The following is a 14582-nucleotide window of genomic DNA, read 5'->3' on the forward strand; positions in this document are numbered from 1 at the left end:
GTCAAAATATCCACACAATTTTCTATTAAACTCAAGACTTTTATTTTCTAATAGCAGTTAGCATAATATCTTGCAAAATAATGTAATAACAATACCTCATAATCTTCTGTTTCAGTCAATTCAGGAAACAGTTCAATTTCTACAAAAGAAAAATATAAATGCTTTTATAAATATAAATTTTAAATTCATAGACAACAAATTGTTTAAGTGCTTAAGATCTATTCTAAAGGTTTTTAAAAAAATGTTTCAAGTGTGTTTTTTAAAAGTTTTCATGTAATTGCTGAATAATTTTTGTGCTCTGATTTCCAGCACAATAATTCACGAGATATAGTATGGTATGTAACAGAAATATTACAAAGTATGGATGTTTCCTCATAAAAGGAGCAGAAATAATTATCTAGAACACACTGATAGAATCAACCTATTCTAGGATACAAATGTATGGGGAAGATTAAAAAATTAATCTTTAGTTTAATATTGGAACTTCTATGACCAAGGACTAAGTTATATGCGACTATGATGAACATAGTATCATAGATCACATAAATGACATAAATGCATAATAATTAAATAAACCATGTGTACTGAGAAAATGCAATCTAGGTATCTATCTTTTGATTCATATAATACCAGAGTTGTATTTGTGTATTTTAAATTTGGAACTGATCATACTATACTTTGGAGGTTAATCTTAATATTGTTTGTCCCATATTTTATTAATGATATTATCATCTCTGAATTATGTTCTGTTTTAATATTTTCAGTATTTTATGAATGTTTAAAGTTGGGATCAAATATTCTCAGTAAATAATATATTTAAAATCGATAATGTGTAGCACAAATAATATCCTCACCATCTTCCAAAATATTACATTGATTAAGTTTTTGCAAACAAAAGATGTCAAATTTCCAATCATGAATTCCCACATTATGTCTTAGTCTTTTAATTAAGGAAGCAGGAAAATCAATGCACCCTTGTGACTTTCTTAAACTTGAATCTGTTGAACATGTCCATCTTTACAGCTCATTCCATAGGAATGTTAGAATTAGTCTAAGAAGTTACTCTTACATTTTCATTTATTACAAGATTATGCTATGACTGATTGTAATCCTTTAATAACTTTTAAGACTGGGGTGTGGTCCGGCAGCATAAAATTTGGAATTGACTGCTAGTAAAGCAAGACAAATATATTAATAAATCTGCATTTTTCCCATTATCAGTAATTATTTATCTTTTAGTTTTTATTATTGTATTATATAATAAACCTCATTCTAATGCAAGGGCAGAATTTAAATATATTTAAATAGTCAACTCAAGATTTTTTATCTTAGGCAACTCTACAACTATATTAAGTTTTTTTATTTGATCTGAGGAAAAAACAAATTTATGTAGGCATATGCTATTATTTTTCATCAACGAGGCAAATCACAAGCTAAAAGGGAAGAAACCTGACAAGGTTACAATTGTTGATGTGCTGGTAAGTGTTTAAAACTCAATTCAGTTGCCATCATTGCACTGCTAACCCAAATGTTTATTCAGATTCAACCAATTCACAAAATTTCAGGAAATTTAACAATTGCCTCTTGCAAGCCTGTATGATCTGGCCCAAGAACTAGTTGTACCCCTTAATAAATAATTTAGGAATAATTGGAATAGTTTGGGCATAATTGGAAGTTCCATAAAAAAAGTGCATCATACTTTTCTGGTGTAGAATGTGCACCAGAGGTGTTTAAACAGTGTATATAAATATGTAAGTGTACAAAAATAACATATTTAGGGGGAAAATAGCATGGAATGCAAGAGTTAAAAAAACAAAGCAAAAAGAGATGAAGAATTTTATTAGATGTTTAGGAAAAATGGTCTTACCTGTTATGTTCTGAAGATTAAGAAGCTAATGGATAAAATAATGATGATATTCCCTAGCTTCTTAATACTGATTTATATATATAAATGCTTACGCACGCACGCACGCACGCACACACACACTCATATTTTTGTTGCCAGGAGTTTAGACATTAATGGCTGTGTGTTGCGTTATTTTGAGGGGACAACACATTTACATTGTTATACAAGCTATACACACACTACTTTACATTGTAGCCAAGTGTCATTTCTTCTGTAACATCACATGAAAACATATACTTAAATATGTACAAAATATGATGGGATGTACTCACTTCTGTGACATATGGTGTGCATGTATGTACATAGTAACATTTTTGCTGATAATGAAAATGAAAGGAGACTAGTATAGATCTATTCAAATAGATCTATCATATTAGATATAGTATAGATCTATTTAAATAGATCATATCATATCCCATCATATTTTGTACATATTTATTCTCATCAGCTAGATATATGTACGTATGTATGTATATAGGGTTGATAGACTCCTGGCGATGTTTTGACGAGGTCCCACTCGTCATCTTCAGGCTGTTGTCTTCGGCTTTGTGCTCGGATGAACAAAGCATGGTCTGAGCTAAGCCAGGAGTCTATCAACCTTATACGGGAAAAGACACGAATATACCTAGACCTACATACCTATATCCATGAAAATCTACGAAAACAAATATAAATGTGTGTGTATGCGTGTGCGTGGGTGCTTGCATGTATGTATGTATGTAACATATTTTTGCTGATAATGAAAAGGAAGGGAGACTACTATAGATCTATACACAAACACAGTGATTTGTATGTATGTATATGTATGTATGTATGTAACATATTTTTGCTGATAATAAAAAGGAAAGGAGACTACTAAAGATCTATACATACACACACACAGTAATTTGTATGTATGTATATGTGTGTATGTATGTATGAATGCATGAATGTATGTACACAAACACAAATGGTGATTTAAATATTTTTCTATTTCATTCATTAGTCACAATTACAGCACAATCTTACAGATATTCCTTTTGCAAATTATAACCATGCAGAAGTTATGGCTGAACTTATTCACCTTTCCCCTCTCTATTCCTCTTTTTAAAAGTACGTAGTTTCAGAGTCTATACTTAATTTTAATTATATAAAAATTGCACTGGGTGGCTTCCAGCCAAAAACTTTATACTTAAAATAAACAAATGCTGCTTTTCTTTTTTAAAAACACTCACTGATAAAATTTTACATATTCTTGTATTTTTGCTATCACTTGCCCAATTTAAATTACCAACAAAACACTGGAGACAGCACGATGAAGAGCCAGGTCTCCCTTGAATAATATTGAAGGAATAAATTTAAGTGAGTTTTATTTGCATAAACCAGAAACCAGGCTGAAAAATCAGGATGCATCTCGTTTGAGAAGATGCAAAAAGGAGACAAGAAGAAAGACTCTGAAATGCAACAGAAGCTTTTTCAACTTCATCACAATAAGTCTAAGACAAAATAGTTTCTCGAGCTTTCTATAACAGTTTCCTAACGTGATACTTCCTTGCTTGGATGAAAAAAAAATGTTGGATAGGTTTATGAGTTCTTTGTTGATAAAGGGAATAACAAATAAATTTAATGTTATTAAACAATCAACTTAAAGCTATTTGGAAATATATTCTTTAAAAACAAAAACACTTTACAAGCAGGGGAACAAATTCAGTATTTCATGAATGGATGTTTGTTCTCCTGTTGACTCCTGAAAGTTCACCAACCCTTCTGAACTAGATTTAAAACAGAAAGGCTTTAAGAAGAGCATCTATGAGAAGAAAGGGAGAATTTATTCTGCTGGAAAAAAATTGTTAAATACAACCATATTTATGGTTCTGAGTCATCATAATACATTTTCTCAAAGAATATTTCACATAAATTCAGTCCTTCCAGTAAATGTGCAATAGCGCTATTGTTTTACATGAAAGCTGAAATTTTTTAAGAAATTAGTGACAATACAATAGATACTAGCTGCAAAATTGGATAATATTCATTTCAGTGGGAAACAGATGAAACAAGTGAGTTGGATTATGTCTTTCAAGCATGAAAATGAAGTTTTGAAATAAGTGCAATTAATTGTTAGTCTTCTGATTTCAGCAATTCAACATTAAGAAGCAAGGGAATTCCATCACCACTGCACTGAAATCTTATTTCAGAAAAAGCAACATGCAATGGAATTTCAGAATCATAAGAACAGAATTTGTTAATTACTGGATCCCGTGTCACAGGCCTTTCCTTAATATATAAAAAATAGTCATGTTTTATACATTCTTTTAATCACAGGTACTTATTATTTTTTCTCAATTATGTTTCTCAGTTATGTCTGAATCTAGATTTATTATTTTAAATGTAATATTTGGCATATTTTATGTACCAGCTCATAATAAAACTTATTATGGATATTATTTTTATTCTAAAATAATAAATCTGGTTCTAACATTTCAAATAAATCTTTGAAATATCTCATAAAATGAGATATTTAAGGTGAAGAACATTGATACAGAAATACCATTGCATTGTGTTTTGAGCTGGTTTGCAAATACAAGACTATTGTGGATTTTAAAATAAAATTTACCTTTGTAAACTTACCTGGGTCATCTAAAGGCATGTCAACAATAACTTGATCACTGTACTTTCCATACAGACCATTAGCACAAATAGCAACGATCTGAAGAATATAACTTGTATTGGGCAGCAGATTATTCAGAATTGCTCCCTGAAATGATTTAAATTCATAAACCATATTTATTACTTTCTGTATTTCATGTGAAAATGCATATTATATTTTTTTTAGTCACAGAAAATTCCACTGTCAAGAAAAGGCTTTCAAGTTAACTTAATGTAAAAATAAACATGAAATTTTAATTATTCCAACACTTCCACCCATCCATAGCTTATTACCATATCTTTGGTGTATAAGACGCACCTTTTTACCTCCAAAAAGTGTGCCAAAAATTGGGTGTGTCTTATACACCGAATGTAGTTGGGTGGCGAGCAGCAGAAGCAGCCTTCCTGTAGTCTTCCGGTGGCAGCTTTTCACGCAGTTTGGCTGCTGGTGTCAGCCGCCACTACCAAACTGTGCGAGAAGCCGCTATCACCGGACTGCAGGAAGGCTGCTGCTGCTGCTGCGAACCGCCACTGCAGAAGCCATCCCCACCAGATTCTGGGACATGGGGGAAAGCCGAGCTTCTTATTTCTGTCGTGTGGGTGTCTATCTCCCTTTGTAGGTTTGTCTCGCACGTGAGAGTGCCCACCTTTCCTTACCCCCCTTGGCCACCGAGGAGAGCAGTGCGGCGCTTGCAACTCTTTCTCCCGGCCTTGAAGCAACAGCAGCTGTAATGACGCTGCCGCTTCCTCCTCGGCCTTGACGGGTTTCAGTTCTGGGTGGGGATGGCAGCGAAGGAAAGTGTGTGTGCGGCGGCAGGAAGGAGAACAAGATACCTGCCACAGGCAAGGCTGGGGCTTACAATCGGGTGGGGGCTCCTTTCCTCAGTGGTTCGTCTTGTAGCTGTAGGCAGCTACACCAACTTTCTCCTTCCCGGTGGTGGCGGTGGCGACTTTCCTTCGAGCAGCAACAGCGCCGGGAATGTCACATGAGAAAGGGAAGCTGCATATATTTTCTGTGGCTGTTCGGTATCCGAATTTTTGTTCAGATACCGAAGCAAATTTTTGCCGAAAATTTTGTTCGGTATCCGAAATGTACGAGAAACAAAGCGTCCGAGAACCGAAGTACCACTGTACATACATACATATACATATGTTCGGGCAAAACCCGAACTCAGAACAATCTACATACATATACCCGTGAAAATCTACGAAAACAAATACATACATATACATATACATACATATGTATTATGTATTCAATATATATTATTGCAACTGTTACTTTTTTCTCATAATATTCAAGGGAAAATGTTTTTGTTTATATTCCTCATGAGTCAATAATGATGGCTTAAAACACATTTAAATTCAGTTGTACAAAAATTCCTTGACTTATGACCATAACTGGGGATAGAATTTCCATTGCTAAGCAAATAACTTCATTTGTTAAATGAAGCATGCAGTCATTAAGTGAATCTGGCTTCTCCCATTAACTTTGCTTGTTGGAAACTGGTAATACAAGTGTCATAAATACATGCCAGTTTCCATTGACAAGTCCATGGGGATGCTACAATCAAGTGAATGGGAGGACTGGCTTTAAGTCACTTTTTCAGTGCTATTGTAACTTCGATTTAATAGTTTGAAATCAAAACTACCTGTACTTTATCGGCATAGCTTATTTAACATTATTGCAATCAATTTGGAAATAAGACAATATTTGTGTTAACCAATGTGGACTCAGAGTGAGCAACACAGTGATCTAGTGGTGGAGCTCTCAGGTCACAATTGTGAGGCTGTCAGTTCAATCCTATGTAGCAACAGATATTTCTCTCTCTGGGCACAAAGTGAAAACATCTTCTGCAAAGGCATCATGAAAGCATCTGGTTAGTAAATGTTCAGCCTCATTCAGTCACCCCAACTCTACCACAATGCCAGGGTTTTTAAAAAGAAAAAGAAAAAATGCAGACTCAGCATACCACTGACACTATTGGTACAGGCTACAAAAAGCACCAACTTTTCACCTTGCAAATACAAATGACTAAAACTTTCATATTGTCACTTGTCTGCTATAGGTTTCCCAGTTTTTAAAAAGCATCACTGAAAGTGACCTCCAAGGCAATGTGCAAGATGGACTGGTAGAGAAAAGTAGGCAGCAAAGCTTCCTTTTTCTTAAGATCCCTTAAGCTAACTTACCTAAGATTTGGAGTGAGTCTACTCTCCAGTAATGCCTATGTCCCACTCCATTGTGTTATAGAGAATCCAGAGAGATTTTAAAGTATAGATGGAGGAGGAGAAGAAGAATTTGGAAATTTGCCTTATGCAGACTTTAAAAACTCTTTAAAGTTTATTTATTTTGAAACTGAGAATAGTCTCTCTAGCTAAGCCCTAGATGTTTTGAATTAGTATATGATTTTATGCAGTTGGTTCACAGAGCAATTGTTTTATAACAATTTTTATAATATAATCAGATGATATTTTGGATACCATCCACAAGGACATTTAACATTAAAAAGGGAGTACATATAAAAATATTTGGAGTTAAAAGCTGCACTGAATGGCCATTAAGGCAAGTAATCAATATGAATTTGAATATCATTGGCTTAAATGATGGGTGAACTGCACAACATTGATTTTGTCATCATTTAGGATAGTAAGTTGTTTCAGATAGATAATTATTTGCATATTTTTCTTATGCTTCTGATTAATATCTTTATTGTAAGAGATTTATGTAGGTTATGTGGCTGCTAACCTGTTACAATGATCCTGGCAGGCTAAAAGTAATAAGGAACACCCAATAGAACAATTAAAAATAATCTCATGGATGACAGGTCGTCTAGGGCAGGGGTCTCCAAAGCTGGCTGAGGAACTCTGGGAGCTGAAGTCAACAAGTCTTAAAGTTGCCAAAGTTGGAGACCCCTGGTCTAGGGCCTGGGGCAGGTTATAGGACCCACTAGCACATGAAACCTGAGACTGATTCCTGTCTCAACATTCCCAGGAAACCAAAATGACCAGGAGGTTCAGTCCCAAGCCCCCCTCACCAATTCTGCCAATGTTCATCAACAGGTGTGACCAAAGCTATTACAGCTTGCTGTAACCTGGTCTAAAATCTGGCTGAAAAGTGTCAAAATAATCAGATGGAGACTTCAATCATCATCATTCCAAGCATCTAAGGCCCTGGTAGAACCATGTATCAGAGGCCCAAGGAAAGACCAAGTTCCCTCTGAAACCCAATAAGAATCCATCAGATGCTGGAATAGACTGTTCAACTAGGTCCTATCTTCCTGCAGTAGAGCAGTCACAGATTACTCCAAGACCAATAGAGAGAGGTGTGTCCATGTCATGGCATTTAAAGCAACATCACTCTAATCTAGATCATGTCACCATAGACCTAGATTAAAAACCAGATAAGAACCGGGTGTTCAAGATTTTTTTGCCTCTTCTTAAGAACCATTTTCTACTTAAGAACCCAAGCTCAGAAAAATTTTCCAGGAAATTTCAGAGTGGCACAAAGGCCTGGCCAGTTTCCTGCCATTCCCCCTGGGTTTCTCTCTCTGGCGCAGTCTACGGGAGGCAGCCTCGTGCCAGATGTATGGGAGGCATGTGTTCTTCCTCGCTGCCTCCGAGTCCCCCTTTTTAAAAAAACCTGAAAGTTTTCTATTTTTTTTATTCACCTCACCTCACCTTCTTCTTTAAGCAGTAACTGTCCTCCTCCTCTTCTTCTTCCCCCTCCTCCCACCCAAATTCCAAGCTTTTATTTCTTTCCTAATGGGTTTGCACACATTATTTGCTTTTACATTGATTCCTATGGGAAAAATTGCTTCTACTTACAAACGTTTCTACTTAAGAACCTGGTCACAGAACGAATTAAGTTCTTAAGTAGAGGTGCCACTGTATTAGTCTCCCCATCAGCCTGATTTCACCAACAGGGTCCCTGTGCCAATTATTTCTTTGGCAAGGGGTATTTATTTTTATAGCAATATTTACACAATCCATGAAATGTATTAGTAAGGGAATGGTTTTAAGGAATGGGAATGGCTTTAGGGTATTGCATCAGGTGAAAACAACTTGGTAATAAAAAGCTGTCACAACAATTATGCTGTAAGCCGCCCCATGTCCCGGGAGAGGGGTGGCATATAAATCCAATAAATGAATAAATAAATTATCCCACTGAAGCACTTTAAATTCAAGTTTATCTAATCCACTATATTTGCGCAATCCCAAACATTTTGATTTCCAGCTCTATAGAAAACATTCACAGAAAACCTTTTAAATGTTCATTTACCAAGTCCTGATAACCATCTGTTAGAAATTCATGCTTTGTCTGGTCTTCTCCTTCCAACTGTTGGTAAAAAACAGCAAATTTTTCTATCATTGTGTCATATACAACTCGTGGCCTTTCCCAAGTAACAAGAAGACTGGTATAGTTCTTTGGATCGGCTTGAACATTTTCTGGTTCTAAGCTGCAAACTTAAAAGAAAGAAAAGGTGGTTTACAAGTTATAGCAACTATGTATTAAAAAGCAACAACTACAAGATGGACCTACAAAGAGAAAATTCACATTTATGGCTTTTACTCATAAAATAAATATAATTTTAAATTAAGCAATAAATAGTCCTCCTCCCCAAGAGGCTTGAGTACTGCACTCAATAATCTTCACTAGAGCTGTTACTAGAGATGTTAGCCTCACTTTTCAGTTTTCATACTGTAATATATGTCTTTATATATTGTGAGTTCATATCAGGGGTGGGCTACACCCTGGACGGGGGAAACACAGTGGGGTAGCAAAAATGGAGCTCCACCCCAGAGCACTCAATTTGTACTGAAAGATATTGAAAGAAAATGCAGGGCATCCTGCATAAGCCACGCCCACAGTGTGGTAGTAAAAATGTTAGTTCATATATAAACATTTTAGTAGTACATGTTAATTTGTTAAATTTATGTCTTTTTAAACATGGAAATTGAATAAATATGATGAGGAAATAAATAAAACTTGTCCTATTACTGTGATATAATTGCAAGAACTAGAATGGTAATAATAACAATAACCCAAACAACAACAACAACAACAACAATAATAATATGATCATCTATGTTTCAAAGATATACTACCCTACTTGCATTTTTTTCAAACTTGGAGACTTAATCTGGAAATCTCTTCTCATTTTAAGATGGAATATCTTAACTCAGACCATGAGAGCGTTTTTGGTTTTTTTAAAAACAACAATGGTCATTCTATATCCAATTAAGTATAGAATTGCTGTGAATGCTTGGATAATTTGCGTGCAATGAAAATACATTCTGTGGTATTGTGGTAAAAATCAATGATTTCCCACAGGCCAGAAAAGCTAAACTGTTTTTAATTAGATTTAAACTAGTTCAATGCAGGCACCTTAAAATATAAATTGGCCTAGATTCAGATTAAAAAACCCTAACTCATTTATTGAGATGTCACCATTGCCCAATCAATTTTCATTAAATTGATTTCACTTAAGTTTTTTAATGTGTTTTTCTCGAACATTATTTCAGAATTTATTTTTTGAACACAAGAGGGCACTCACTACACATTTAGCTTTCCAACTTTAAACCTGCATAATAAAATAAATTTTAAATTGGTATTTTCCCCATTTTATCAAACTGAAGTTTAATAACCCAATTTTATTTAATGTGTGACCAATTTAAAGTTTCTTTTAGAATAAAATAATAAACAGATAATGTAGTAATGATCATTTGCTTGATTTTGCTACATATTCTTTTGTTAGTTTGAGTAGATACTCAGTAGATTTATCCAGTGGGCAAAAAAAGCTTCACTCAGTTTTATTAAGTGCTTTTTGGCCTTTAGCTAACTAATCTCATTCACCACGTGGTTGGATTATAATAAAACAACAAATCATGGAATCTATGCGGGGTGAAGCATGTGACAAATGTGTGTGACCACAGCTTATATACTTGTTATAGATCTCAGGATGGAAATATAAATGCGGCATTTGCAAGATGCCATTACCATAAATGGATGATACTTATTTTACATCCACAATTTTTGTTGTGAACAGGAGTTATTTCTATTGCAGTAGCTCACTTAATCAAGGTAAAGGTAATATGAGAAGCCTTATCTAATTTGGTGTTTCCAGATGTGCTAACAGTCCCAAGGTATCTAGAAGGCACTAGCTTGATGTAAAGGCATGTACTTATGTGTGCATCCTCAAGAGCAGTGTTTCCCAACCTTTTTTGAGCCGCGGCACATTATTCATATTTTCAAAATTCTGGGGAACACTTTAGGGGGGGGGCGGGGGAGCTAAAGAAAAGTTTGGACAAAAAAAAATCTCTTCCTCCATTTCACTCTATTTCTCCCTCCCTCTTTCTCTCTCTTCCTTCCTTCCCTTCTTTCTCTCTCTCCATCCCTCTTTCTTTCTTTCTCTCTTTTTTGCTCTCTTTCTCTCTCCCTCCTTCCCTCCCTCTATGTCTTTCCCTCTCCCTCCTTCCCCCCTCTCTTTCTCTCTCTCTCTTGCTTTCTTTCCCTCTCTTTCTCTTGCTTTCTTTCTCTCTCATTCTCTCTCCCCTCCTTTTTCTCTCTCTCTCTTTCTCTCTCGTTCACTACGCCAGCAACAGAGAGAAAAAGAAAGAGAGAGAGAGAGCCGGAGCCCCTCGCCCTCCCAGACCTCCCCAGCGCCCGGCCACGCGCCGCCTCCCGTTAGCCCGGCCGACTTTTCCCTGCTGCCGTTTTCTCTTCATGGCGCAAAGCCACACAGTCCCGGACTCCCGGATCGCTCGCTTCTCCGGCCAGCAAGCCGGCTGCCCGGAAAAGCCCGCTTTTTCAATGAGCGGTGCTTTCCTGGGCAGATGGCTTTGCTGACCGGAGAAGCGAGCGATCCGGAAGTCCGGGACTGTGTGGCTTTGCGCCATGAAGAGAAAACGGCAGCAGGGAAAAGTCGGCCGTTTTCTCTTCATGGCGCAAAGCCACACAGTCCTGGACTCCTGGATTGCTCGCCCCAAGGCAGAAGCGGAGGAGAGAGGGCGGATCGCACCCCAAGGCAGAAGGCGGTGGCGGAGGAGAGGGGGCAGATCGCGCCCCAAGACAGGAGGCGACGGCGGCGGAGGAGAGTGGGCGGATCGGGCGGGCAATGGGGCAGGGCAGAGAAGCCAGGGGCGTGTTTGGCCGGAGGCACCGTGGGGAGGCAGGGGCGGCCGCGGCTCCCTTTACTCCTACTGCCGCACCTCCCCGCCCCTGCCTCCTTTTTCCCGCCTTCCTTCTTTGGGGCCCAGCAGGAGAACGCCGGATACGGCGGTCCGGCACCGGCAGCGCCCTGCCCAGCTGGAGCTTCTCTAGGTCCTAGCTTCGCGGCACACCTGACAGTGTGCTGCGGCACACCGGTTGATAAACGCTGCTCAAGAGTATGTTGATATAGCTTTAAAAGCTCAACTACATGACAAATTTTCAAGTTTTGGTAAGGTTGATTTTATTGACGCATTTATTTTTTGTTCCTTGTTTCATACCCCACAGCTAATTAGCACAAGAGATAATTGCCTTAAAGCTCTTTGCATATGGACAGTTGAATAAGGATCTCATTGTTTTCCTTCCTTAGGAGCAATTCACTGTGGCAAAAATTATACTTAGCCCCACAATTCTAACAAACAAGTACCTGCTTCATGAATTTCTTCCTGCCCGGTGTATGATGAAAATACTTGGCCGGAAAACTTATGCTGTTGATCTCTAAAATTATTTTGTAGATAGTCCATTAGCATCACATAACCAGATTGCTGCATAGTTAAAACATCACAAAACACCGACAGCTGGAAAAAGGCAAGAAACAGAAACACAGAAGTAATTTAATAAGGAATACACTTCTGAAAAGCCCCATTCAGATGATGGGGAAACATGCATTACTCTAAATGTTGCCTGGTTCTTCCTATATAATATTTTTGTTCAGCAGAATATTAGTTCTTTACTAGTGAATTCATAAACTCTACAGACAAACATTTTTAAAAATAAAAATTTGAATATCAAGGTTGCTGACCTTATTATTAAACTCTTTCCATACCTTCCATTCCAATGGACTTTTCTTCTCTTCTTTTTGTCACTATAGTTCTAAAGAAACTCCAATGTATTGTGCAGGGATGTTCACTTTGATGCAACCCCCCCCCCATTTCATTTCAATCTCCAAGCAATTTTTCAAAAGATACATACTCAGAACCTCATTTTGTCATTATTTTTGTCAATAAAAGAATTCAGATGTACATCAAAATGGAATTTTAAACCATAATAGAAATAAAAAGTGGTACATGAGAGGAGAAGAGAAAGAGAAGTCATGAGGGGGCAAACTGTAAAGTTTGAAGATCATTCCAAACCTTAACAAAATACTTGTTACTGGTCAACATTGTTATAGATACTGTCCATTCTATCACAACATAGTGATAGTATGGACTGTCAGTTTGTAGGTACAGATATTCCAATTACTAACAAGCAAATATATTTTGTTGATTCAGAAAAGAACATGCTTTTCCTAAAGCTGGTGTAGATATAGATACCATAACTGTTTATTTTTTGAGGAAACTTTGTCCTTGTTTCACTCTAATCATGTAAATTTGTCGACTGATGCTGGCTGATGATTCTTTACCATTAAGATCAACTCTTTCATTCGGACATGTATAAATCACCTGGTTTTCTGAAATGTTAACAGTGTCTTTGAACACAATCCATTCAACTGTTTCTGAGCATGGAGGAGTTGACAAAGATCCATTGTAAGTGTAATATTTGTCTGTTGAATTTGGCAAAAGATTCAACAAAATGAAAGGTTCCAGTTCATTTTTCTTCCCTGCAAAATATAAAGAAGTTCCCATGATGATATTTTAAAAATCCAAATTGCATGATGTAGAAATGGGGTAGCTAGATGAAGGCATGGATCTGTCTAGGTTAGAATTCAAGACTAAATTGTCGTCAAGATGATTGAAAATCAATATAAATAAGGAAACCTGTAGCTTGCATTGTCTCCAACACACAATTTATATCTCACAGAGCCCTGGAATGCCAGGCCCAAAATTTGGGGAGATAAAGGCTGCCTTAAACTTTGCAACGGTGTCAGGCTCCCTTAATATTTGTAAAATTTTCCAAGTCTGCCACGAAGGTACCTAATTTTTCCAATGAGGAGAAATGGAAGAGTTAAGGGGAAAAATTAGTGCTTTAAGTCTGTGAAAGGAAACCAAATTAAAGCTATATAATAAAGCTATATAATATAAAACTATTACGTACACTCATTGATTGTTAATCAATGGCCACTAGCCATGGTCTAAAATGTTCAGTAATCCATTCATCCAGCCAAGTCCCTTTTTAAGCTGGGTTGCTCAGTTTTGCTCCTCCTAGAGACCCTAGAATCTCTCTGTTCCTGCTGATATTATACCTGAATAGTTACAGTTTTAATATCAGTATCATAAATAAAGAAAACAGCCTATTAGATTAAGATACCAGTTGAAGGGAAAAATTAGAGGTGCAAGTTTTATGCTATGGTAATGAGCTTCCTGTAGAATCTCATTAGTTTATGCTAAAAATACAATGCTAGATTATGTGTTTTTTTCTTTAATCCAGAGAATAACTCTTAAAATGAATGTATGTATGTATTTAATTATAAGCCTCCTTTAAACTGTCATGCTGGGAATCTAATATTTACAGATTCCACTAAACTACCTGAGCCTGTAAATGTCTTCAATGGATCTGTTATAAACAATAGAAGTGACTACAATTCACCAGTTCTGTCATCTATCCTGTGAATTACACAAAGTGTCAATTGCTGCAACACATTATCCATCTTGGTGGCAGACTTTCCTTTTGTAGAAAAAGTTCCCTTCTCCATGCCTCTTGCCAAACAGAACTCAGAAGCAGAGATCTCTCTGTCTTGGAAATGCTTGGCGGACCCATTTCCGAGCATGGAGCTTGGCGGACCCAAGTAAGGTGGTACTTTTACGGCAGGGTTTCCACGTCTTAAATCTGTTCTTCATTGGGGTTGCTGAACAACATGCCGTGATGATATCTTACTGAAAGCAATGTATTATATTTTCTCTGTCT

The 14582-nt window shown here is 36.7% G+C and overlaps 1 protein-coding gene across 4 annotated transcripts in view; it reads right to left on the reverse strand.

Moving 5' to 3' along the window:
• PTPRZ1 (protein tyrosine phosphatase receptor type Z1) overlaps positions 1-14582 on the reverse strand; it is a 155521-nt gene that overhangs the window by 51804 nt on the left and 89135 nt on the right. For all 4 annotated transcript variants that reach the window (XM_070754742.1, XM_070754740.1, XM_070754739.1 and 1 more), the window contains exons 7-11: positions 13181-13338; positions 12166-12316; positions 8811-8995; positions 4514-4640; positions 96-139 (exon numbers count right to left, since the gene is read on the reverse strand). In XM_070754742.1, coding sequence (XP_070610843.1) covers positions 96-139; positions 4514-4640; positions 8811-8995; positions 12166-12316; positions 13181-13338 — 665 coding nt within the window. The remainder of the gene's footprint in view (positions 1-95; positions 140-4513; positions 4641-8810; positions 8996-12165; positions 12317-13180; positions 13339-14582) is intronic.

Source organism: Erythrolamprus reginae, chromosome 6, assembly GCF_031021105.1.
Source record: "Erythrolamprus reginae isolate rEryReg1 chromosome 6, rEryReg1.hap1, whole genome shotgun sequence".
Taxonomy (NCBI): domain Eukaryota; kingdom Metazoa; phylum Chordata; class Lepidosauria; order Squamata; family Dipsadidae; genus Erythrolamprus; species Erythrolamprus reginae.